This window comes from Microtus pennsylvanicus, chromosome 20 (assembly GCF_037038515.1).
Source record: "Microtus pennsylvanicus isolate mMicPen1 chromosome 20, mMicPen1.hap1, whole genome shotgun sequence".
Taxonomy (NCBI): Eukaryota; Metazoa; Chordata; class Mammalia; order Rodentia; family Cricetidae; genus Microtus; species Microtus pennsylvanicus.
Genome location: NC_134598.1, coordinates 12,702,051 through 12,729,612, shown reverse-complemented (window position 1 = coordinate 12,729,612; position 27,562 = coordinate 12,702,051). Strand labels below are relative to the sequence as shown.

The 27,562-nt window shown below is 42.4% G+C and overlaps 1 protein-coding gene across 2 annotated transcripts in view; it reads left to right on the top strand.

The window, feature by feature from the left end:
- The window catches only part of Ptprb (protein tyrosine phosphatase receptor type B), a 109,648-nt gene that overhangs the window by 44,872 nt on the left and 37,214 nt on the right, over positions 1-27,562 (top strand). For both annotated transcript variants that reach the window (XM_075954877.1, XM_075954878.1), the window contains 8 exons: positions 1,153-1,422; positions 4,707-4,967; positions 14,500-14,766; positions 18,142-18,405; positions 23,012-23,275; positions 24,111-24,374; positions 25,244-25,507; positions 25,924-26,193. In XM_075954877.1, coding sequence (XP_075810992.1) covers positions 1,153-1,422; positions 4,707-4,967; positions 14,500-14,766; positions 18,142-18,405; positions 23,012-23,275; positions 24,111-24,374; positions 25,244-25,507; positions 25,924-26,193 — 2,124 coding nt within the window. The remainder of the gene's footprint in view (positions 1-1,152; positions 1,423-4,706; positions 4,968-14,499; positions 14,767-18,141; positions 18,406-23,011; positions 23,276-24,110; positions 24,375-25,243; positions 25,508-25,923; positions 26,194-27,562) is intronic.

Genomic DNA, 27,562 nt, shown 5'->3' with positions numbered 1-27,562 from the left:
CCAAAGACTAACACACACACACACACACACACACACACACACACACACACACCAAGAATAGAACCCTTTAGAAATGCTAATGGCATTATTAATTTCACATGTCAGGCCACGTATAAACACTTTATACCTATTTCATTTATTTATCCCAAGAAAACTGTAAGCTAATAGCTATACCATTAGTGTAGACATTGTACACATAACCAGGGATGATTAAATAACTTGTTCATGATCATTCTGGAACTTTCTGGAATCATTCTGGAATGTTCAAGAACATTCTGGAGCTTGACTTTAAACCAGATGGTTCTATCTGAGTCCAATCTCAGTGCCATTAGAGGTCTCAAGAAAGAGCTATATAGCCCAAAGAGACCGAGAGCAACGTTCTCCTTTAGTAAAGTAGACTCTTAGTGGAAATGGCCTTGCAGCAGAACCCAGAAAGTGTAAACTTCCTGAAAAATAAAAAGGGGAAGAAGGGATATCTGTGAGAGAATAAATGATAGGAACAAGAGCTCAGAAGTCAGAGCTCAGGAGACACAGCTCTGCAGCACATAACCCTGAACACGAGAAAAGGAAGAGGGAAGGAGGGCTGGCTGCAGGGAGAAGTCAAGGGTTAGTCTAGGGGGAGAACAAGTCTGATCTTTGTAGCAACGCGAATGTAAATGAAGGACCTGGGGTTTCATTTGGTCATTTTTTTGAAAAGACTCTGAGTGTTTGTACTCAAAACACGCCTAAAGCCATGATGCAAAAAAGTTTGTTCTGTGCAGTTGGAATAAAAAAAATTAAGACTGTTTCATGACCACAATATCCAGCATCTTTTCCCAAAGATGTCGCACCATGAGATGCAATGTCAGTGTGATCTCCAGGGATCGCAGACAAGCAAAGAAAAACAGCAATCGCGTCACTAGGCTAGGAACAGTGTTTCAAGAGAGTGCATAACTGTTGTGTAATGAAATGATTTTCACATGTGTTTCTTGGATGTCAAATGTCTTCAAAATGAAAAAAAAAAAGTACTCACCTGAGGTACGCAGATTTCTGGAAGGGATACAAATGTGTACAAAAGCAGACAATGTGTACTTTATATATTGCTTCCTATGAAAAGAAAATGGATATTCTTAAATTTCGTTTTTAACGCCCCCTTGGCATATCCTTGTTTAGTTCCAGAAAAAGTGAGGAATCTGGTTTCCTACAACGAGATTTGGATGAAGTCCTTCGCAGTGAACTGGACGCCCCCTGCTGGAGACTGGGAGCACTACCGCATCTTGCTCTTCAATGAATCGGTGGCGCTGCTCAATACCACCGTGGGAAAGGTGGAAACGCACTATGTCATGGATGCCGTGGAGCTCGTACCAGGAAGACTGTATGAGGTGGAAGTCATTGTTGAGAGTGGCAACCTGAGGAATTCTGAGCGCTGCCAAGGCAGGACAGGTAAACAACCGCGAAGGGGTTCGTGATTGGCAGAACTTAATTCGTTCCCTGTCTCGCGTAACCAGAGACATGATATTTCTGTACTCCCTCGAGATGAAGTATTAAGAGATTAACAGAGTTTCTAACATTTAATTTTGTCATATTTTAGCATCAAGCAAGCTTCCTTTCCACTGGTCACTCCATTATTTCATGAAAGAAAAGACATTTTAAAGATGTATTTTTTTTATGATCTTTAAACTATGTGTTGCTTGGAGGGAGGCAGTATGTGCGCCTAAGTCCAGCAGAGGGCAGAGGATCCCAAAGCACCTGAGTTAAAAGAACTTGGGAGGGGTCCAACCTGAGGGCTGGGAACTGAAGCCAGGTCCTGTGCAAGAACAGCAAGTACTCTCAACCACCGAGCTATCTCTCCAGCCCCAAGAAAAGCCACTTTAAACGCCAAAACAACAGAAAAGACGCCATCTGAGACGAAAGACCGATCTTCCAAAATGTGTCTGTAACCCAATTCCCATTGCCTTGTCCTAATATTGGCTACTCTGAGGAGTTCAGGTAGCGGGGTTGAGTGACTGACGTGGAGAGGGATATGTTAGGATGAAAGGAAAGGCACGGTTAGGACACGTGGATCTTGATCATTTCCTTGTCACCTTTATGTGGCATTTCTTTGGCAGATATTAACACACACACATCCCCGCCATAAAAATCTGTCTTCTCAACTTTCAAGTGTGATGGTTATCCTTCCAAGTTCAACATTTCTATGAAGGTCGTTGGGACGTAGACTAGCCCATACTTACAGTGAAATTCAACTCTCTTAGTCTTGCTTGCTAAAGAAATAACTACCCTGATCCAATGTTCTCATGAGAAGAATGCCAAACAGGATGCGTGCGATAACCACTTAACTCACCAACTGTATCTTCCAGGGACCTTTTCCTTTTTCAAATATTAATGTCTGATGGATAATGAACAAAGGCACAGCCAGCATAAGAAAGACCACTCACCGCACCGGGTGTCTTTGTCATTCCCCCCCCCCCCATATTTTGCCAATCACTTCGAGCAATCTGGAAACATAAGATGAATAAACAGTAGAGACCAGCATCATTGCCGCAATTCTATAAAGAACCCTCCTCCAACTTTGATTTTTAATTTATTTCCTGCTCAATTTGTTTTCAGACTTTATCATTTCTTCAGTTTCTTCTGTGGAACCTCGTCTCCTAGTTTAGAAACTCTCTGTTCTCTCCCAATAAGGTTCATGTCCATGTGGCTGGAGGGTTTGGAAATCTGGCTCGGAGCACTGTGCATCTTTAAGACTTGCCTGAATCCACGCAAAACCCTTAACTGTCTCTCTCTGCGTTTCTAAACACAAGTTGCAAAGCAATTCAACGCTCTCTTGGGGCCTCTGACCCAGTGTTCTGCCCCATTGTTTGGCCTAGACCCCACATACTAGTAAGGCCGCAATGTTCACACTGTTTCTTTAAAATTTTGTCTTTCAGATACTTGATGAGTTTTTCTCCAGAAACACATGCCCTTGATGGCCTAGGTGTTTTTGCAAATATCCTTAGAGTGAATGCAAAAAATTGAACCTTTTGATTTGCACCTTTTTTTCAGGGTTTTCTGGTTCATTAAAGCAGCAAACAGGTGAAACATTTATCTAATTATTCTTTACCAATAAAAATCAAGAGTCAGATATTGGGGTAAGAATTTTAATGATCAGAGAAGCTGTGGAGAAGCCACCAGCGATCTCCTATCTCTCCTGTTCCTCCATCCAAACGGCTGAGATCCTCTTTCAGTCCTACCTTACTACTTCCTGTCTCCTCTCTGTACTCAGTCCTCCAAAACCTCTATGGTTAATTTTGGTCAGCTAATGGCTAGCTCCACCCTCTGATTCAAAGCAAACCTTACTGTCAGAATGTGATGAAAATATCACACAACAGCAAACCGATCTCATACCTTGAGACAAAAAAAAAAAAGGAAGAGCGAAGGTGTCTTTTTAAAAACCACGCTTCCAGCCGGGCGATGGTGGTGCATGCCTTTAATCCCAGTACTTGGGAGGCAGAGGCAGGCGGATCTCTGTGAGTTCGAGACCAGCCTGGTCTACAGAGCTAGTTCCAGGACAGGCTCCAAAGCTACAGAGAAACCCTGTCTCGAAAAAAAAAGAAAGAAAAAAAGAAAGAAAGAAAGAAAGAAAGAAAGAAAGAAAGAAAGAAAGAAAACCACGCTTCCAGATGATGAATAAGGTAGCTTGAGGTAGGCCTTGACAGAAACCAGCACTGACTTGTTTACACAGATGAGGAAAGATGTGGTGATCCATTACCACGGAACTATAGAAAATTTCAAATCAAATTGTAGTTTCATACAATTGACTCTTTTTAACATTTGGCTTCCGTCTTGTTTTGTGGAATCAATATTTTGCTGTTAGCAATACCTTCTAGACATTATAGTGTTAACGTCTTTTAAAGAAGTGGAAGAAATTAAGATCCTTTGAAGATAAGGGCTGCCCTTACTAAGATCTTCATTATAATTTCCCAGTTGCCTTCCCCTTCATGGCACAGCAGGGTTCCCTCAGAAATAAAGGGTGGGGCGCTTGGTCTTTTAAAGCTTTGAGAGTAGTAAAAAGTTCTCACTCCACTTAAATAAGCAATCATAGTCTATATGAGTGCCCAGATCACGGAGTGCCCCAAAGTCAACTAGGAGACCAAATCCTGTATGTAAAAGCAAAGAGCCTTTATTCTTATTCAAGTTTGAACTCGGACTCTCCGTGTGTCCAATGTATTGAAGAGATCATAGAAACCCGAGCTCAGTAGGGGTGATATTTTTATAATAGCAAAGGTCGGGGTAAGGGATTTCTAAGGTTCAGGACCTCTGATTGGCTGACATTTGTCTAGGGGTGTCCTGGTGAAAAGCGATGTGTGTGTGCTGGCAGGTGATCCTATCCACAATGGTTGGAACATTAGGAATTATCTTTGGACGGTCTGTTCCTGCGTGGTGCCTGGGTGGTATCAGTTTGTGGTCTTTCTTGGAACCAGGTATTGCCCTAGGGTGAACTGCTGAGACTCAGGCCTCTGCTGAGCTTGTCATGACTGGTCCAACAGTCTATTCACTATAGTTTTGTGGTCACAGGATTTTGCTTAATGATTTTCAAAACAAGGATCTACAAGAATAGAAAAGTCTTGGGGCTGGCGAGATGGCTGAGCAGTTAAGAGCACACCCTACTTCTGCAGAGCCCAGAACAGACGGTCTCTAAAATTTTCTAATGGATCAATGACCTCAAGTCTCAAATGATTTTTCCTCAGTCCCCCTGGCTGTCGTCCAGCTTCGTGTCAAACATGCTAACGAGACATCGCTGGGCATCATGTGGCAGGCCCCCGGAGGGGAATGGGAGAAATACATCATTTCCCTGACTGACAGAGACCTCTTAGTCATCCACAAATCCCTCTGCAAAGACACCAGAGAATTCATCTTTACGGACCTGGTCCCTGGACGAAACTACAAGGCTACCATCACTACTATGAGTGGAGATTTAAAACAGTCGTCTTCAACGAAAGGAAGAACGGGTAATACTATTCTTAGTGTTTACATTTTACAATGGTATCCTCCGAAACTTGCACGTATCTATGCTTATTAGGTACTTGGCATGCCATTAAGAGCCTTTCTTTCGTATTTTCTCTTTTACCAAATTTCTTCTTTTCCTTAGCTGTATTTTACTAACTAGAATGCAGTAGAGAATAACCTTACCATGAAGTTGTATTGAAAAAGAGGACAGAAAAAGGGGACACCACGGAGAACAGGAAGTATGGGCAAAAGTATTCTTTCTAGTTATGAAAAGAGCAGGCTATTTTACGTTGATTCTAACAGCTAAAGGAAAGGGGGATGTTGATATTGTCAGGGGAGGGGAAGGTGTTGTCATTCAGTGAGGGATACAGGATCTATAGCGCTATGGGAGAACTGGTTTTAAGAGGGAGAATGGATGACGGCATTTCAGTGTCTGCAGGGAAAGAAAGGACTCGAGCACCCATGCCAGCAGGTGCACATGCAATGTTGAGCCCGGCTCCTAAAATCCCCATCGTTTTCTCAGTGATGTAGGAAACAGCATCCCGACCAAGACTGGTGTTAGCTGTGTAGATGCCCTGGGTTGTCTGTATGGTCTTTTCCTCTTTCTTCAGCTTTTGTTGGAATATGTTTGAGTGTTTACCTGCTTGTATGTATGTGTACTGCTGGAAGAGAATGTCCCATCCCCAGGAACTGAAGTTACAGATAGTTGTGAGCCACCCTGTGGTGGCTAGGAAAGAAACCCAGGCCGTCTCCTAGAGCAGCAAGTGTTCTTAACTGCGGAGCCCCCTCCATTCCCTGTATTTCTCCTTGTGAACTGCACCTCCCCAAAACATGGCTTTGTGACGTCATGCTCTGTTCAGATTTCCTTCCAACTTAGCCACCTGTTTGTCCTTCTTTCCTGTGTTTCAGAAGTTCCAAGTAAGAGGGTTTGTCCTTTGTTCTGAAGGACATTTTTTAAATTCCTTATTGAAAAGTCCTATGGACAAACTCTCTCTGCTTTTACTTTTTTTTTTCTTTTCTGGGTGTGTCTTTACGTAGATCTCCGTCTCGCAAAGCAGTTTTCCTATGTTTAGGTCTTGAAAGGTATTTTCTATCAGGACACTGGAAGAATTTTCCTAGTTTCTCTGGTACGTATTGTCTGTTAAGAAGCAGGCTTCCGGTCTAATCCTTCCTTTCCCATGAGAAGTCCATTTAATGTGGCCTTTATAATCACCACCCCCTTTACCTCTGCCGTCCGCTGTGCCAGAGGAACGATCTGGGTACAGAAATCCTTTTACTCCTCTACCCGAGATTGGTTGGGACATCTGTTCTTTCAAATCACCGTCTTTCCTCAATCCTGGAAATTTTCTGCGATTATCTCTCCAGCACTGTCTCTTGCCTCCTTCCCATTCCCCATTTGTAACAAGCTTTGCAGTTGATGTATTCACTTTCTGGTCTGCACTTTGCACGATTGCTTCAGCTGTTTGTTTCAGCTCATGAATTCTTCTTCCCAGCTCTCTCAGCTCTCTCTCATCTATTAAATTCTGTTATAGTTTTGACTTTTATATGTTCCCTTTGATTTTCTCTTCTCTATATATGTTATTTTGCCCTCTAGTTAAATATATACTACACTCAGACACACACAGTCCCACAGTCTCTCTCTCTCTCTCTCTCTCTCTCTCTCTCTCTCTCTCTCTCTCATACACACATGTACACTGAACAAGAGTTTTATGACTGAGCTATCTCCCAAGCCCTTTAGATATGTTTTAGCTGTACTCTTTTATAACCATTTGTAAATTTAAATATAGTAATATTTACATATAATTATATGTAAATAAAAATGTTAGCTTTGCATTCTGTCAGTCATTATACTGAAATCTGAACTCCAGGCGTCAAGGGCTACTGTTTGTTGATTTTTGAGGCTATTTGCTCATACTGCTTTATTTCTTTAAATGTTTCTCTCTCTTTTTTTTTCTATAAGCTTATATTGCTTGGAATCTTAGTCTATGAGTATTCTCTAAGGCTTTGTTTGAAGATGCATTTCAGAAAGAACTTTCAGCTGATTCTTCCCCAGGACTGCTGTCAACTCAGAACTAGCTTAACATAATTAGTCCGTCTGAGGATTTTGAGACACGTACACTTGGGAATTCCAGCTGTGAAATTACCTGGCGTGAGTGAGAAGGAAACAGAACATGCAACAAACCCACTTGGGAGTTTGTAGAGGGAGTTTGTACAGGCCTGGGGAAGTCAGTGTGCAGAGAGAGAGAAAGAGAGAGAGAGAGAGAGAGAGAGAGAGAGAGAGAGAGAGAGAGAGAGAGAGAGAGAGAGAGAGATAGCGCATCCAGCTTTTAAAAGCTGCATAACGCATGTGCACAGATGGTTGACGTGATTACGTCATACACAGATGACGGGGCTCATGCATTCGCTCAAGGGCTTAGCTGAGTCATATGATGTAACCACACCGCACATGGGTCACACAGGGCCCTTTAACATCCCCGGGGCCATTAGGCACTTCTGTCTGAGGGCTTGTCTGCACATGCATGGCCCTAGAACCTGGAAGTGTCAGCCTGATGTGGCTGAAATCATAACATTCCACCCTTTTTATTATAAAAATTTGGGGGAGTTAAGGCTCTTTAATGGGTGGGAATGGGGTGTCGTAAGGTCTCTCATAACTGCTTCCTGCTGATTTTGTGGGCGTCGGAGAGTTGACATGCTTGACCACGTCCTGCGGTGGCTGATTACTTTTGTGTTTTTTCTGGGCTCTGTAGAACTGCCTGGCTGGCAGCTTGGACCTCGCAAAATGCTGGAAAGGCAGAAAATTATGTCTGGAAAAAAATTTTAGATCCCAGTGATTAAGGGAGGAAAGTCCCAAGATGGTAGGTAGAAGGGGACTGGGGGGGGGGGTGAAGGAGGGAATTTTCCAGGAGTTCCCAAGACCAGGAATGATAAGGGAAGAATTAAATGATACTTATCCTGGGAGAGTCTGGTCCTTTTTTTTTTTTATTTTTATTTTTCGAGACAGGGTTTCTCTGTGGCTTTTTGGTTCCTGTCCTGGAACTAGCTCTGTAGACCAGGCTGGCCTCGAACTCGCAGAGATCTGCCTGCCTCTGCCTCCCGAGTGCTGGGATTAAAAGCGTGCACCACTCCTGCCCGGCTGGTCCATTTAGATAGGTCCAATTGGCTCCCTGGAGCTTATGAAAAAAAAATGTTTGAAAAGAAATTTTAAATTTTAGACATATTAAAAACTTATAATTACGATGATACAGTGTTAGAATGGAAGATGGTGGAGAGGGGGAAGGAAAAGAAGGGAGGATTATTAGAAAGGATAATTATTAGACCCCTCAATGTTTTACCGGAAGCAAATCTTAAGACACTTGTTCTCTTTAGCATCATGGTATTACCTTAACATCCAGGACACACTGCTGCAGTCAGTGACAAACCTGTTATGTTAAAGTCTGTTTTGTGAGTTTTTGGAATCTGGGGTGGCGAATGTCCCCAAATTCATTATTGTTTCTTACCACCTGGGCTTTTGACAGTCCTTGTACCTCTGGCTCTATGTTTAATGATGGTCCCTGTAATAACAGCTGAGTGGTTAATCTGGAAATTTAAGTATGACATTAGAGATATAGAGAAGTTGGTAAAGCAGATAGGAGAAAGAGGAAGAGGGAGAATAGATGGAGTTTTGGCACAGGGGAGTTGAGTACAGTGATGAGACTTTTATTTTTCTGGAACTGGAGAAAGAGTGGCTGGTCTTGGTGCCCTCTGGAACTTAAGAGAACAGGGCCTGTTTGAGTTACCATATATAAGGGTGTATCTTGAGCTGGAAGAGTAAAAGGTTTAAGGTGAGACAGGTGAATCCAATGAGAAGAGTCCCTCGAGCTTGGCAGCTGTGGGAGTTACAAGAATTACTTTAAAGGGCCCTGCCATTTAGTGGAAAAGGGTGAGGGACATTGATCTAGGGGAGAAAACGGTACCTGATCTCCTATTTTAATTGGCAGTGGGCATGAATTGGCACCCGGTTGAGATAATGACTAGTCTGTAAAATCCCATAATAGGGAGCGAAGATGGGATAACAGCAGAGTAAGCAGGTGATCAGGAAGGGGAGAGGTTTTAGGTGAGAGACCAGGGGTTAAAACCAGATGCCCAAACATGAGTTCAAAGGGAAAGATGAAAAGGTGGCTTTTGGGAAGAGCCCTAAGCCTAAGAAGGGCCAGAGGCAAAAGTTTTACCCAGTTGAGGTGAAGCTTCTGTGGCATCCTACCAAGAACATCTTTTAAGGAACGGTTAGTTCGTTCTACCTTCCCTGAAGACTGAGGGTGGTATGGGATACGAAAATACCAGGGCATGTTAAGAGACTTAGACAAAGTTTGAGAGATCTAGAAGGTAAACTCTGGGCCGTTATCTGACAGAAGAGAGGTTGGGATTCTAAGCCAGGTGATAATTTCTCAGAGAAGAACATCAGAAACTGTCTGGGCACTCTTCTTAGTAGTGGGAAATGCTTCAGTCCACCCAGACATGGAGTTCACCAAGACCAGGAGATATTTAACTCATCTGACTGTGGGCATATGAGTAAAACCAAGCTACCAGTCAGTTCCTGGAAGGGAGACCCTGGCCTGGTGGGTGGGAAAAGGGAAGCTACGATCTTTGGTCTTGGGATCTGACTTTTGACAGATTTCCCAAGAGGCACTGGTAGCTTTTAAGAGCTCTAAGTCCTCAGGGGTGGGTTGGAGGTAAGCCTTGACAAAATGAAACAGAGCTTTGCTATTAGAAAAAAAGAACTGATGTAGGTAGGACAGAATTTGCTGGGTCTCAGGGGGTGTCTGTGAGAATGTAAGATAAACTGTATGAATCCCTGAGGTGACTGAGGTAGGTTTGGGCTCTGGAATGCTGCTGTCCCAGCTGCTTGGTCAGCCCGGTGACAGAAAAGATATTTCGAGATTGAAAGCTGAGAGGAATAAAGAAAAAACGCATCCTTAAGATCCAGAACTGAGAAGTGGGAGGTTCCTGGAGGGATAGTGGAAAGAAGTGTATAAGGGTTAGGCACTGCAGGATGAAGAGGGACCACTGAGGAGTTAATAAGCTGGAGGTCTTGAACCAGGTGATAGGTTCCATTAGGTTGTTTAACAGCAAGTATAGGGGTGTTAAAGGGAGAAGAGGTGGGGCGAAGTAGTTTTTTCTTAGAAGGTCAGAGATAATAGCCTTAAGTCCCCTAAGGCTCTGGAGAGAGAGGGGGTACTGAGCTTAAGTAATATATTTATTAGGGTCTTGTAATTGGATAATGATGGGGGAATGGTATTTAGCATCAGAGGGTTTGGGGGTGTTCCAGACTTGGGGATCTACCTGGGAGGCTGGTAGATGAAAAGATACATTCGAGCTGGGAGGTTGGGAGGCTAAAAGGAGGAGAAGAGCTGTTGGTGAGTCTGAGGTAAGGTGAATGGAAGGAGCAAATGAAATGAAAGCTCCTACTTTTGCTAAAATAATCTCTTCCCGTAAGAGGTAGCAGGCAGGTTGGCCTCAACCGTAGCTGTGAAGGACATGGTTGGGGGCTGTCCCCCTGTTTTTAGGAACACCAGAAGCTCAACGGTCAATTCCTCAGGTTCAGAGAAACGGTCAAGCTGACCAGAATGGGGGAAACTCATCAACTGAAGCCAGTGATGTGTGTAGAAACCACGCTCAGGCAGATGGAACACATGGTTGTTGTGGAAAAAAATACCCAGTTCAGGATCCTGACCCCAGGAGAAGGGCTCGGGGCCAGAGAGCCTCCCAAGTCTCATGGTACCAATAAAATTACCTGGCACAGGTGAGAAGGAAACACGGAACACACAACAAACCCAGTTAGCAGTTTATTAGAGGGGGCGTGCACAGGCTGGGGAAGTCAGTGTGCAGAGAGAAAGATGGCACGTCCAGCTTTTAAAAGCTGCCTAACGCATGTACATGGGGGTTGACGTGGGTACGTCATACGCAGATGACAGGACTCACCCCTGCATGCAAGGGCTTAGCTGAGTCATACGTGGCTGATGCAACCACACCACATGTGGGTCATGCAGGGCCCTTTAATATCACCAGGGCCATTAGGCACTTCTGCTTGAGGGCTTGTCCTCACACGCATGGCCCTAGAACCTGGTAGTGTCAACCTTATTGGAGCTGAAATCATAACAAGCTACATGCACACAGAAAGTACCTCAAGGTTAGGAATTTTCAAGAAGGCTTGGGTGTTAGATCCATGGCAGAGACATTTCCCAGCACATATAAAATCATAAAAAAAAATCTACAAAAAAAAATCTCGAAGGAAATGGTTTTCTTCTGCCAATGCTAAGAAGGCTGCCGTGGTATGGGAAACAGAGAAGGCATAGACTTTCAGGATACAGTTCTATGTGGGCTCAGCCATCAGCCTACTAAGCCCAAGAGTCCTCCACTTTACCTCCCATATGCAGGAGTCTACAGCAATGTAAAAACAAAGTGTGAATTCATGTCTGAAACATATGCTGAAGGCAACAGCTTGCTTCAGTACTTCAGTGACCACTTACTGACCAGCCACTGAGAATGCCTTGCGTTCCTGACAATGTATTGTTCCATTTGTTTTTTGTTTGTTTGTTTGTTTGTTTTTTATCCAATACGTAGGATACACTTATTGGAGTGATCCTTCATGGTATTAGTCTAGCATACAGCTGGAAATGAAAGCCCAAGGCATTATTTTGTACCCTAATATTTTCATCACCCCATCACTCATATCGTTGGGCGATATAGTAAGTGTAATATAGTATTTGTTTAACTTTTCAAGGAAGTGTAGGTCTCCCTTCTACAGCAATTGAAATGTTCCTTTTCTTACATTTTGAGATGGGGTCTCACTTTGGTGCCCAGGACAGTCTCAAACACCTGGACTCAAGAGACCCTTCTGTTTCAGCCACCCCATTAGTTAGCTGGGACTATAGACATTTGCCACTGTGCCCAGCTAGATTATAAAACTTTACATTTCTGTAAACAATGTATGAGCGTTCCAGGCAGCACTTGGTATTGTCTGTCTATGTGTCTCTTTGTTTATCTTAAAATTAAACCTTTCCAGTAGGTGTGTTAGTGGGATCTCACAACCACTGACTTGAGAATCCTTCCCTGTGCCTTTTCACTGTCTTTTATCTCCTTTGGGAAAGGTTATGTCAGATATTTTGCTAATTGCCATTGTTTTCTTAACAAACAGATTTGTATGTATGTGTGTGGTGTACACATGTGTGAGCTCGCGTGTAAGCAGGTACACTCACACACCTGAGTGACTGTGGCACCCAGAGGTTAATGTCAGGATGTCACCTTTCGTCTCTATTTTGAAAGTACGTTTGTTTGTTTTTCTCGGTGCGTCTGTGGGCATGCACACACTGTAGCACCTGTGAGGGGCTCGGAGGAAAACCTGTGGGAGTCAGTGCTCTCTCCGTCTACCGGGAGAGTCCCAGGAATGGAAACAAGTGATCAGGCATGGAAGCCATCGCTTACCCTGCTGAGTCACCTCAAACAAAAGTTTTGAGACTTCTTATTTTTATACCCAAGTTAGAAATGTGTGTTGCAAATGTTCTCTTCTGGTGTGTGGCTCTTTTTCTCATTGTTGAATTTAGTGTGTTTTGGTGAGTAGCGGTGCTTAATTTTCATATCAAACTGTTAAGACCATTTATAGACAATGCTTTTGGTAGCACACTTGAAAGCTCGGCCTACCAAAGGGCCACAGAGATCTTCCCTGGAACACTTATAGGCTTAGACTTACACCATGGGCCTACAAACCATTCTTGAATTAAATTTTAATTGACCTCTATTGCTATTAAATATTATTATGTTAATATATAAATGTTAAATATGAAATTTCCTTTTTCATATGTACATCTAATAATTCCAGAGATATTTGTTGAAAATGCTACCCTTCTTCACAAAATTGTCTTATGATTCTTTCTAGAAATTGACTATATATATAGTCTTTATATGTGTGTACACATATATAGAGACATATGTTTTATATGCATATATATGTACACGTGTGCATATATGTGCATAATGTGTGCTCATATGTATATTGCATATATGTACGCATATAAGTAAATGCTTGTGCACATGTATGTGTAACATAGATACACATGCACACATACATGTATATATATGCATACAAACATATATTTGTATATATAGTATATATACATGTGTGTATATACATGCATAAATATGGGAAGTACAGGAACTATGATTATCAAAACACAAAACAGCTATATATATATATATATATATATATATATATATATATAGAGAGAGAGAGAGAGAGAGAGAGAGAGAGACTTTTCTGGGATGTCCCATTTTTTCCATTCTTTTCTATGTCTGTCTGTCTTTTTCCAGTTTTATTTACACTGTCCTGATTACTATAACTTTCTAGTAAAATTGGCTGACATTTGTCCTTAAGCTGTGTTTTGTGATTAGTGGGGGTTGGGGGGGTTGTTTTCTTTGTTTTAACTGTTTTGATAATTATAGTTCCTTTACTTCCCATATACGTTTTAAAAGCAGAAGGTTTTAAAACCAGCCTGCGTTTTGTAACACTTTTGGTCAACATATTTGCATCTTAATACAAAAGTTATTGAGCTTTGGGAAGGGAGTCTATTAAAGCTCTGGTTGTTATAATTTAAGAAAGGTGTGCAAAAAGAAGCAAGTGTTAATTTCAGTATCTGTGAACATCAACTAATGGATGTCTTGGAAGCGACAGTAGTTGATAATTTAGAAAAAGGTCACAGGCTCAGGGGTGAGAGAGCTCTGGCTTGGATACCTGGTTGATTACTTATCAAGCTGTGGTGTAAGATCAAAAAGTTCCTATTCTATGAGCTTCGGTTTCCTCCTTAGTAAAAGAAATATGAAATCAACTTTATAGATGCTTGTGTATATTAGATAATATACCCTCTAAAATGCCTTCTGCTCTAACTGAAAGGTAATAGGCGTTCACTATTTACTATAATAGTCATTGATGTCATATATATATATATAATATATATGTAACAATGCTATATATTATATAGCATTTTCATGAACAGAAGCAATAGCCCTTTGGAGAATATACTTACAAAAAAGTAACCAACTTGCTAGGCCATAACCTAACCACCAGCTTGAAGGAATGTCCCATTGCTACCCTGTAACAGACATTGGCTCTGGTAGATTACGTGGTTTTGTGTTCTTGTAGAATAAGGATGGATAAAATTATACTAAATAAGAAGGTTCTCTAAAGCAACAGTTTCTGTTACATAAATGTCAAAGCCCAGTAATAAGCACCGTAGTCCCATTATTAGTCTTAACTGACTTTGATTAATGGAAAACTGTTGTATAAACAGCTGGTTAAACTGGTTGAACCCTGTAGAGGAATAAGCGTCCATATGCCACAAGAAACAGGGTGAAACACCCATGGCAAAAACAAACAAAATGTGTTCTATACCTGCAGCTCTTTAGTCTGTCTCCACTGTGACTCTCTGACTCCTCGTTCTTATTCTACTTGCCTTGGGGTGACTGAGCGTAATGGGTTTTCATCTTCTATCCACTGCCTTTTAGTGCCTGCCCACGTGACTGACTTGCATGTTACCAACCAAGGGATGACCAGCAGCCTGTTCACGAACTGGACAAAGGCCTTAGGAGATGTAGAGTTCTACCAAGTCTTACTGATCCACGAGAATGTGGTCATCAAAAACGAGAGCGTCTCCAGTGAGACCAGCAGATACAGCTTCCACGCTCTGAAATCCGGCAGCCTCTATTCGGTGGTGGTGACCACAGTGAGCGGAGGGATTTCTTCCCGGCAGGTGGTGGCGGAAGGCCGAACAGGTAAGAAGTGCCTATATGTGTCTGCAGCTTCCAGATACGTCAGTACGTGGAGCCGCCTTCCATTTTAAACATCCTAAAATGAGATGTAATTCTCCAGTGGCTTATGCAGAGTCTTGCTATGGTGCCCAGGCTGACTCTGAACTTTCTGGCTCTTACCAGCCTCCTGACTCAGCTTCTCCAATAGCTGGGACAACAGGAATATACCGCTGAACTCCTGTAGAAGTCACATATATGTTTTGTAAGCAATATCATCAAATGCTTAGTGCTGAATGCCTCCTAAATGATACCCCTGGCCTTTACTGGTCCTGTCAGTTGAAACTGCGAGCTGAGAAGACAATTAAGTATCAGTATGGCTACTGTGTCAGAGAACCTCAGCACCAAAGAAAAAAGTGGAATTTTTCTACATCATACATTGGAAGCCCATGAAAGCAATATATTATTTCATATAATATATGAAATTTATGTTCCAGTTTCTTAGAGAAAAATATACAAACCCAATTGATGCTTTGATAACTATGGTTAAACTCAGAATCAGGTCAACAAACGACCTCTTAATTTTACATGATTATTATAAGTTGGATTCAGACGACTTTATCTATAAACCCGACGCTCAGATAGCAATTAAGAGTTGTGATGTCATGTATAAATCTCTTGCCAAAACCACCAGTGTCCCCTATTTTGCTGTCTTAACTTTCAGAGGAGCAGCTACAAAACTGAACCCATGTCTCTTGGTCTTAGTAGAAATTCCCTGACACCTGCCAGTGCTCTCTTTCTGTGGCTCTAGACGTAAGAAAGATACCAGTGTCTTTCCTGAGACCCGATACCCTCTCCCTTCTCTTGTAAGAGTTACTGGCACCATGATTCAGTGTAGTGCGGTCAGAGTGGAGGGCTGAACATCTGAGAAGGCCCGTGTGTCCATCTTCCTGTGAGCTGCAGCCCGTATCGGTCAGGTTAGAGAGACCTGTGTCCTATCACACTACTGGGCAATGTGGCCGCTCCTGAGCAGACAACTCTACCGACCGATTCTTCTCCAAGTACAAATCAAGATCTAGGCTCCTACTACCTGACAGTTTCCTTCCTCTGGATTCCCACAACTCTTTCCACTCCTGTAGAGACTTGAGGTCGAGACCGGACATGGTCTGGAAGAGATTAGTAGGCCTGGAAGCAGAGGTAGCTTTTCTAGCCTCATTGTGCTGGACAGAGCTGTTACGTGGCTGTAGTTAGTGTCATCTGACTGCAGGGGAAGCTGGGAAATATGGTCTAGATGCGCTTTAAGAGGAAAGGGAGTCAGTTGGTAAGCTAGGCATACTCTGTCCCGGGTTCATTTCTATTTTAAACACCACAAAGGATTGGGGATGTATCTCAGGGATAGAGCATTTGTTTCACAGACACAAAACCTTGAATTTAATCCCAGTACCACCGAAAGAAAAAACTATCCCAATACTAATAGACATACCACAAAGGCTATCCTACCCATTATAATGTACTAAAGTAGTATGGTCTCTGATATCACTTGAAGTCCATGAATATTTAGAATAAATGGGACTTTATTTTATAAATCATTTCTATTCCTGTACTTTAAACATAATCAGAAATATCAGTATTTGGTTCATGTTATACAAAAGAAGCATTCACTAAGTTGATGAGAAAGTCTATGAAGAATAATTATAAAATTTTGAGAACAAAAGTTTTGAATAAATATGTGTGATATCCAACTGTTGTCCTGAGAGAGGAAAAATGTGCCACTATTGTGGATACCTAATGACTAAGGCTTTCAGAAACTCTCTAAAGTAGTACAGGTTTTACATAGCACACTATAAAATAATTCAGTGGCTAAGACCATAATGATAATGATTAGCGTTTTTTCAAATATCTCATATATTTCTCAACATTCAAATAATTCTGCAAAGCCTTCTTCTAGCTCACACAAGCTTCCTCAGAGTCGAAGCCAGCGCATGAAAACCTTCCCAGCCTAGATAGAATGAATGGTGGGAACTGCGGTTTGAAGTTTCAGATATTCGATCAGTCTAATCCGAAGCTGAGGAAATTCTAGAAAAGTACCCGATAATTTGTATATCTATTTCATCTTAAGTGAGTTTCACTTTTGGAAAAACTCCTGATGGTTCTGTCTTTTCTAATAGCATATGCACAGCTCATCAGTTGTGGGTAAGATAGACTTTGGGCTTAATTCATAAAAATCAGGCCATATAGAGCATAAGGACCCCCAGGCTTCACTGAGCCGAATCCCTTCCTTTGGGTGCCGTGACAATTACGAGAAAACAGACAACTGAGGGTTAAACAGCCCATGATGAGGCAGCAAACAGTCTGTGCACTCTAAGAGTTCCGTCTGCCGTCACCAAAGGCAGTACTGTGTACCAGATACTCACCTCCAGTACCTAAGGAACTTCTTACCACCCCACTTTCTAATTTCTCAGTTTGAACTTGGAACTTAAGGCATCTGTGTCTGTTCCATGTTTATACACCTGGGAAATATAAATCTCTGGGTAAATGTTTGTGGCATCGACCTCAAGATGGCTTTCCCAGTCCTGGCTACAGGTTTCTCTGCCCAGTCTCCCGACCGCCAGGCTTCCAGGATGTGCTTTGAGGCTTCCGGCCACTAGAGGGCAGAAAACGCTTTGCAAAGGGATAAGCAGCGCCTCCAGATGTGTTTCCTATTAAACGTCCCAGGAATTTAAAAAAAAAAAAAAAAAAAAAAAAAACAAAATTGGTCACATGAAAGTCAAAGGCGACCCAGAGTCTAAGTTCTTCAGAAAATTCGTGGAATTTTTCTCCTTTACTCTCAAGTATCTTTGTTTCTGTTTTTTGAGTGTTTTTGTTTGTTTGTTTGTTTGCTTGGTTGGTTGGTTGGTTGGTTGGTTTTGGTTTTTTTGTTGTTGATGGTGGTGGTGGGGTTTTTTTTGGTTTTTTTTTTTTTTTTTTGGTTTTTGTTGTTGTTGTTGTTTGGTTGGTTGGTTTGGTTTTTTTTTTATTTTTTGATAAGTTAGATCCAACATGATTTATTTGAACTTTTATAGTCTGTGTTCCCTTTTCTACCAAAACCCTCCCGGTATAGTCCCATAAAATAACCCCTAAAACACTCCCTACACAGAAACCCCATAAAGTCCCAGAGGTGGCACACTTGGGTTATGAGGCATCCAAATGACCTCCTAGTGATGTTTTGTTTTGTTTTTCTTTAGCCTTCTGGTGAAAGATAGTTCCTCTTCCCAAAGCCACTTGAGATCCTAATACCTCCTCCACTTCATGTGTGACCAACTAAGAACTCCCAGTCCACAGTTTTTTATTGAGCAAAATAGTCGATTCAAACTTGTAATTCTGTTTTCGTTGACGGTTCTCCCTCCTTGTGTGAACTCACAGTCCCTTCCAGCGTGAGTGGAGTCACGGTCAACAATTCCGGCCGTAATGATTACCTCAGTGTTTCCTGGCTGCCAGCTCCTGGAGACGTGGATAACTACGTGGTAACCCTCTCCCACGAGGGCAGGGTGGTTCAGTCCCTCATCATTGCCAAGTCTGTCAGCGAGTGTTCTTTCAGCTCCCTCACCCCAGGCCGCCTCTACAATGTGACCATAACCACCAAGAGTGGCAATTACGCCAGTCACTCCTTCAGCGAAGAACGGACAGGTAAGGATTATGACGGCACAGGCCTCTCAGAAACAGGTCAGCTGTGTGATCGGAGCATCTCAGACCTGCAGTGGTCCTGGATAAAAGGTCATTAACATCACAAAATTGCTCTATAGTCTTCCTATTTTAGCTGAAAAATATATACATGAGGAGACGTTACATTTTCAAGAACACTGCCCTAGCTTTCATAACTAGAATTTATATTATATCTAAACAGGATGACAATTATTTACTTTTAGGGAGTGTTCTTTGGTTACTAGAACAGGGGTTCATATATACTAAATAATTAATCCTTACATAGTCCTTTCTGAGATAGTCATTATTATTCCCATTTTATAGATGAGAAAACCAAGTGTCAAGGTTAAGTATTTTTTTTTTTTGCCCAACTGTTATTGTTGTTGAGTTGCCAGGAAGCTTTAGAACTTGGGCTTAAACTTAGGTCTGATTCTGATTCTCTTGACTCCATAGTCTTAGCTGAAATACGTGATGGTCAAGACTACTGTGCCTCCTCTGCACACAAGGTAAAAATGGTACCCTTTGTAGTTCCTGAACAAGGCAGCAAAATTCTTAGCAGATGAATAACAGGTCTTTAATAGGCTGGAAGGAACGAAATATAGACAGCCACCATTTTTCCGGATGTACTCACACTTTCTGGGGCTTACATCTGAATTCTGCTTAAAGTTGACATCAATATTTTGTCAAGTCTTCTCCACGGGACTCTGAAACTGTTCTTTTCCAATGATCATCTGGGATGGAGACTTCACCCTCTTAGAGAGCCTAGATGCTGGGATGCTGGAGCTGAGTAGGAACTTGCTACCTTCCAGGTAGATGAGTAATCAAAGTCAAGGGTTTCCACCGGATTACCCATAGGGAAACTCTAGAAACACAGTAACCCATGAAGTCATGAGGAGTAAGAACGGGTCGGCAATTTCTTTTTATACTTCCTTTCAGTATCTTTTAATTATGTGTGCCTTTGCATGGCTATATGCATGTAAGCGCAGGTGCTCACTGAAATCTAGAAGAGGGTGTCCCATCCCCTAGAGCTGGAGATCGGGGTGGTTCTGAGCCAGCTGCTGTGGGTACTGGGGACCAAGCTCAGGTCCTCTGTGAGAACACTAAGCACTCTTGACCTCTTAACCGTCACTGTAGCCCCTGGGTCTTTGAGAAGGAAGTACCTGGCTTTCTAGTTTACAGGCCTTGTGCCTCCTGTCCCTAACTAAGAGCCACCTGTTCGCCTTGTTACAGAATGCTAGCATCAAAGTGGTCCTTCTGCCTTCTCATTTGGAGACCATGAAAATCCCAGAAACGAAGTGTGGCTTTTCCAAGGTCACGTGACTGAACTGTGGCAAAGTTCAGCCATTACATCCAGCCAAATTTGGAAGCACTAATCAGGAACAGAGACTTTTCTCTACCATCAAATAATCTAAAGCATAATTATACTGATAATTACAATTGTGACTTAGGCTGGATGATGGTGGCGCACGCCTTTAATCCCAGCACTCGGGAGGCAGAGGCAGGCGGATCTCTGTGAGTTCAAGACCAGCTTGGTCTACAGAGCTAGTTCCAAGACAGGCTCCAAAGCCACAGAGAAACCCTGTCTCGAAAAAAAAAAATGTGACTTAGACCTGAAAAGCTGATTATCACTCCCGGAGTAATCTTACATCAGAGCAACATTATCCATCAACTCAGGGCCTAAAACTGACTGGGAATGAAGGCTATTGTAGCCTAACTACCGATCTGCAACTTCCGGTTCACCCACCTCACTGGCATTCTCTCTGCAAATGACGCTAGCATTGCAAGGCCGCTGCTAAGATCTTCCCAAATGTGAGAAACACACTGTTTTCTCCTCAGCGCAGCCTCCTTACTCTCTCCACAGCGTGAACTTGATCTGGTGCGTGACTGACAGGGGCCAATGACTCTAACAGGAGACTCCTAGCTGAGTTGCTATCAGACTGGTCAGGGCTGACTGTCTTAATGCTCTTTAACTTTCCCAAAGCTCTTCTCCGTTTAGACAAACAAACCAGTGTTTCTAATCCCACGTCACGTCCTCCCGCCAGGCACTGAAGCCGTCCTCACAAACCGCTTCCAGTTCCACCTGGAGTGCCCTTTATTGACTTAGCACTGCGCTCAGCTACTTCTTCTTCCTGTAGTAATTGCTTTGCCTTCAGTAAATTGCCAAGATCACCGGCCGTCCTCAGTCCGTGCATACAGTGTCATCTCAGAATGTCTCATCCCTGCAGTGACTGAATGCTAACAGAGCTGTAATTGGTTTCAGGTGAAGCCCTGTCATTGTTCCAGACCTTTGGTGTACTATACATTCTAAAATAAAATTGATCAGTAAATATAATCCAACAGAAGATATGAATACAGCCCGCATAAAAGCATCATGAAGAAATAGAGTATAAAGTGCCAAAATGATGGAATTTCTGGCTCGTCTATGATTTGGGAGAAAGTAAAAGAAAAGGACATGAGTTTGGCATATGCCAGAGCAGACTTCCTATGACGTAAACCAAACTCCCACAGTCCTAGAGGTGTTCAAAAGAGCTAAAAAAGACAGCTAACTGGAAGGGAGGCTCAGTGCTCCGGGTCAAGCATGGGCCCCTTGTCCATGCCCTTTCCTGTGAATATCCAGACCTGGTTCTAGTCAAATAGAAACAGATATGGAGGTAGAAGATGGCTCAGTCAGCAAAATGACTGCCACTCAAGCATGGGGACCTGAGTATGGGTCTCCAGCACCCACATTAAAGCCCAGCGTGGTGCTGTGGCAAGGAAGGTGGCTTCTTCATCCCAGCCGCCCGGCTAACTTAGCCCCGAAATAACCACACAGAAGCTGTATTAATTAAAGCACTGCTTGGCCCATTAGCTCTAGCTTCTTATTGGCTAAGTCTTACATCTCAGTTTAACCCATTTCTGTTAATCTGTGTATCGCCACGTGGCAGTGGCTTACCAGGAAAGAATCAGCATGTGTGTCTCTGGCGGCTCCATGGCGGCTTTCTCCTTGACTCTGCTTTCTTCCTCCCAGAATCCAGTTCTGTCTTCCCCGCCTACCTAAGTTCTGCCCTATCAACTAGGCCAAGGCAGTTTCTTTATTCATTAACCAATGAAAGCAACACACAAACAGAAGGACCTCCTACACCATGGTGCCACACATCTGTGATGGTAGAATGTTGGACCTGGCCTAGGAAGACAGAGATAGGCAGATAGGAGCCAATTGGTTGGCCTACCCAGTCAGACTGACAAGTTCTAGGTTCAGTGAGTGACCCTTTCTCAAAAAGTAAGATGGAAAACAAGGAAGATGTCAATGTCTGGCCTCTACATTTATTTGAGCACACACACGTACGTGTGCACACGCCCACACACATGTACATGCAATACTCCGTGTAGATACACCCCACACATAGGCAAGAGAGAGAAAACTTATTATTTATTTTTGAATCAAAATTCAGTCCTAAATTGAAAGCCAGACAATCCTTTAATGTTAGAATTGCTTTATTTTGCAGTGTTCCTAGTAAAAGGCAATTTCCTATTCATGAAGAAGGAAAACATGGGCCCATGGAATCATTTGATATATCTATTGGAAAGAGGCTCAGGTTTGCAAAATAGCATTAGTCATAATTCTTGCTTCAAAAGAAGTACACATCAGTTGACACTTTGATTTTTCTAGGCATCTAGCTAGTGATTTTTATGAATTTAAAATGGCATGAGAAACTGCTGCCTAAAATAAAAGCTAGCTAGGATTTTGACAGTAATCTGTGTCCAATCACATGGTTCAGGCCTGACTAATCCATCCCCCGATAGCCAATGTCCTGACTCATCACGCTCACCTCTTCCTTGCATAGCTTTACTTATGTACGGTCCTAGCTTAATAAGTCTTTCATTTCTTAGCTGTTTTGACATAAAAAGGCATTTGACGTATGTAAAAAGTATGTCATCTTTCAGGGACTTGAATTTTTGAAGTTATCATTATGTTGCTTAGATTTGCTCACAGTTCCTATTTTTATAATAAAAGTAAGATACTCAAATGTCTGTTTCTAGTGAATAAGAAATTAATTATGAGAACTGTGTGATAGTTCACTGTGTACACACAACAGTTCATTGTGTGACCTCTGTGGAAGGACGTAAAAGACATCTTCTCCCATAGCTGGCTGGGTCAGGTTTTCGGTTTTGCTGAAGGAATACAGAATTGGGGTCTAAGTTTGATTTCTTTCATCACTAGTGACTCAGAACATCTCTTTATATATGTACTCATATGCGTTTCCTCTTTTTCTATTTCTCTTTTGAGTTTTTTAATACTTTTCTTGTAAACGTGAGTTACCAATAGATGCTGGGGTCATCAATATGTGTTCTATCCTTCATATTAGGCACTAGTTATCATTTTAATATTCCACCTTATAAGAGACATTCTGTTTGTCATTTATTAGATTAGAATGCATCCATCAGGTTTTGCTAAAAGGTCACTTTAAGTAACACAAATATATTTCCCCTTTGTGATGTATAGGTCTGCATCAGGATAAAAACTAGCTTCTTTGTTTTATTGTCTCAGGGTGTTATCTGTGATCAACTGCTCTCCCAGAACCACTAAAACTTTCATTGTTCTCTTTTCCAGTACCTGACAAAGTCCAGGGAATCAGCGTTAGCAACTCTGCCAGGAGTGACTACTTAAAGGTGTCCTGGGTACATGCCACTGGAGACTTCGATCACTATGAAGTGACCATCAAAAACAAAAACAGCTTCATTCAAACCAAAAGCATTCCCAAGTCAGAAAATGAGTGTGTATTTGTTCAACTCGTCCCCGGACGCCTGTACAGTGTCACCGTCAGTACCAAAAGTGGACAGTACGAAGCTAGTGAACAAGGGAATGGGAGAACGAGTAAGTGGAGGGGGTACCAGAAGTGTGGGTGACCAGACTAGGAGGTCACTGAATAAGTTCATGGAAACCCTGAGTTCTCTCTACTTCCTGACCACTCAGCTATAGTCCCGATAGCTCTCACCTCGGGCTCACATCACTCAGCCAAGCAATTAACTATCATTACATCATTCAGCCAACCAATGGCCTACCATTACATCACTCAGCCAACCAATGGCCTACCATTACATCACTCAGCCAACCAATGGCCTACCATTACATCACTAAGCCAACCAATGGCCTACCATTACATCACTCAGCCAACCAATGGCCTACCATTACATCACTCAGCCAACCAATGGCCTACTTTACATCACTAAGCCAACCAATGGCCTACTATTACATCACTAAACCAACCAATGGCCTACCATTACATTACTTAGTCAACCAATGGCCTACCATTACATCACTCAGTCAGACAATGGCCTGCCATTGCAGAATATTGGTAGATCAAAAGCAAGCACAGTGAGGGAGGGAGAAAAATGTGTCTCATTTTTCTTTTCTGTCTTCTTGCATTAAGGCTTAAAATTATAGACATCTTGTTTTATCTTCTGATTGAGATCATAACTCATTTTATAATTATATTCTACCAACATGTAGCATATGAGATTTATGTCAGGGGGAAAAATCACAACCTAAGTAGTTGCTTTCAATTTTTCTTGTTTAATTATGCATGAAGAAACTCAAGGTTTTTCAGGGGGTGAGAGATGTTTGGCAGATCCTTGAGCATGAGTCATAGATTGTGTAGGTAAACTTGATCAGCCGCATTCCTGAAATATCTTCCCATTTTTCTCCCCAGTCCCAGAGCCTGTGAAGAACCTCACACTTCGCAACAGGAGCACCGAGGACCTCCATGTGACTTGGTCACTGGCCGATGGGGACGTTGACCAGTATGAGGTCCAGCTGCTCTTCAATGACATGAAGGTCTTTCCTCCTATTCACCTTGTGAACACCGCAACTGAGTATCAGTTCACAGCGCTCACACCGGGGCGCCATTACAAAATCCTTGTCCTGACCATCAGTGGCGACGTTCAGCAGTCGGCCTTCATTGAGGGCCTCACGGGTAATTGGAAGTACTGTTCTTCAGCCTGAGTGGACGCAGTGATGTATGTAAGGGGTTAGATGATGCAGGTATTTAGGCTAAGGCTTGGAGACATGAGGGATTGTAATAAGCATAAAGTTGTCCTGATAATGACAATGACATTGTAAAAGCAGAATTAACAAAAGTGCATTATGGTGTGGAGATGACAAGGACCCTTTTAGGTGACAACATCTAAAGGGCATGCCTAGTTGGGTCTTCCGGAATGCACAGATTATATTATATATTTAATAAATAGCTCTGCTGCTGGGGTGTCCGTTCTTTGGAATTCTGTTAGGCACTACCACACTTATTTAATAATATAAGTTGACAGCGTATTGGGGGTCAGTACCACAGCAAAATATATTCTGCCCAGACTTCATAAGCCAACGACTCGTTACTATTATCACCATTGATAGGTTTTCCTTATGAAGAAAGTTACAGAGGATAAATACTTTGCCTAATATCATATAGCTAGTAAAGAAGAAAACCAAGTCTTGGATAGAGATGATCAACTACCCCTCAATATATGGCTAGTGTTTTTACTTCTCTCGTTGGCCTGATCTCCGTCTGAACTTTCTCCCCTTAACTTCTGTTCTGGCAGAAGAGTTGGGGGAGGAGGGGAGAACAGCAAATTTGTATTTCTTTCTTCACATGCATTCTTTCAGTAAATGATAAATGATTTAAAAAACCTGGCCTGGGGAGGTGCTAGGGAGAGAGCGTGAGGCTTCGCGCAATAGGCAAGTACAATAGCCGCGAGCCACATCCCAGTCCAGCTTGGAAACTTTAGTTGAATATCCCCATGGTTCATTCATTTCTTAAGTGATGGTTTTTAAATTTATTTTCTTTTTCAGTTCCCAGTACTGTAAAAAATATTCACATTTCTGCCAACGGAGCCACGGATCAATTGATGGTAACCTGGACCCCTGGTGGTGGGGATGTTGACTCCTATGTGGTGTCGGCGTTCAGGCAGAACGAGAAGGTTCAGTCTCAAAGCATCCCGAAGCACATCTCAGAGCACACTTTCCACAGCCTGGAGCCCGGGGCCAAGTACAGGATCGCCGTTGCTTCTGTTAGTGGGTCCCTGAGCAACCAGATTGACGCGCATGGGCAGACGGGTGAGCTCTAGCTGGTGAAGGCCCCGATGGGATAGGGCTCTCTGGTTCTCAGTAGTGGACCAGTGAATGAATCGACTTAGCAAAGTGGTGAAAATCTAATTTAAAACTAAGTGTGTACATTTTCTGACAGTTTTATGAGTATTTCTCGTCTTTATATATTTTTGTTTTAATAGTTTTTTAATTAAACGTGATTGAGGGAAATGTACACTTGCTAAAAATTTATTTCAGATTTTATTTATAGACAGAAGTCTTCAGAACTGCGCACTTTTCAAAATTTGATTTTTTTTTCCCAAATTATTTTTAAGAAAAGATAGCGTAGTTTTGTGCACTTTGGTTTTACAAATTTTTCCTCGATTGAATATTTTAGCCCTAAATGGTGGAGCCTGAGTTTTCTAGCCTCTCTTGTTTCTTTGCAGTTCCTGCGCCTGTCCAAGGAGTCGTTGCAGACAATGCCTACAGCAGTAACTCCCTAACGGTAAGCTGGCAGAAAGCTGCTGGCTTGGCAGAAAGATACGATGTCCTGCTTCTCAATGAGAACGGGCTTCTCCTGAGCAACACGTCAGAGCCAGCTACCGCCAAGCAGCACAAATTTGAAGACCTAACGCCAGGCAAGAAATACAAGATGCACATCCTAACTGTCAGCGGAGGCCTCTTTAGCAAGGAAGCCCAGGCTGAAGGCCGAACAGGTAATTAACACAATGTCATGTCTTGGACCAGCTATCTCCTTGTCTACCATAGTGTAAACGCTGTAAGGTGAGAGACGGGTGATGCTGGAAAAAGATGTAAAGCTCTTGACACTGTAGTCACACCCATTCTGACGTCACATTTCCACACCAGCCAGTCAGTGCCCATAACCTCAGTGCACCACGCTTCCATTCTGATTTATCGTTAAAAACTGTGCTATCGGTTTACCGTTGCTGAAGCTGACTCTGCTATATACTCAGTTGTTTGGAGCAGTGCAAATGTATTAGCATATAGTCCTCAAAAAGTCAGAAGCTTGGATTAAAATAGGATGTCAGGTGATGATAAAACACTTCCTCGGTTCCTGTTTCTCTCCCCTTCTCCTCCCCCCCCCCAACTTTTTGAGGACTCTCCTTCCAGGACTTCAAGTGGGCACCACAGAGCAGTTACCATGGTTCCCTACCACTGTCTTGTCTCTCAGCCAGCTCCATGGGGACCCAGTGCTGAAGTTTTCTGTGTCTGTGTTTCTCTGCTGCTTCCTCATCTGTGGTCAGTCGCTTGGGAGTCCCTCCAACCAGCCAGAAAGAAATAAAATCAGTTCTTCTCAAACCGGTCCAAAAATCAGAAGCAGAGAGAATTCTTCCAAAAGCATTTTACAAGGGCAGCGCTATGTTGATACCAAACCCAGATAAGGAGAAAAAAAAAAAAGAAGATTGTAATTGTAGACTAATATCTCTAATGAACACAGAAGAGCTCTAGCAAGTCTCACCCAACAAACTGTTCATCATAATCAGAGGGTTTGTCTTGTGGATGCTAGGATAGTTCCACATGCAAATCTGCATATAAGATCTCCACTATACAGAAAAAGGCATCCAATGTCATTCAACCTCTCTTCATAATTTTTGAAAAGTGGGCAAATTGGATCTAGGAGCATAATGAAAGCCATACATAAGGAACACTTGGCCAACATCATACTGAATGAGAAGAAAGCTGAACTTTCCCCTAAGATCTAGAACCATGGTTTTCACCCTTCCTAATGCCGTGACCCTTTAATAAAGTTCCTCATATTACGATGACCCCCTAGCCATACAATAATTTTTGTTGCTACTTCATAACTGTAATTTTGCTACTGTTAAGAATTGTTATGTAAATGTCTGTGTTTTCTGATGGTCTTAGGTGACCCCTGTGAAAGGGTCATTCAGCCCCCAAAAGGGGTCGAAATCTACAACAAGACAGATATCTTAGTCCCACTACCTCATACGACATAGTACCAGAAGCCTTACTCAGACCTAGTTACCAAGAGAAAGAAAGGAAAGGCAAAACCACATATGCAGGATGAAAGTTGTTAAATTATCACTATTTGTGAATATATGA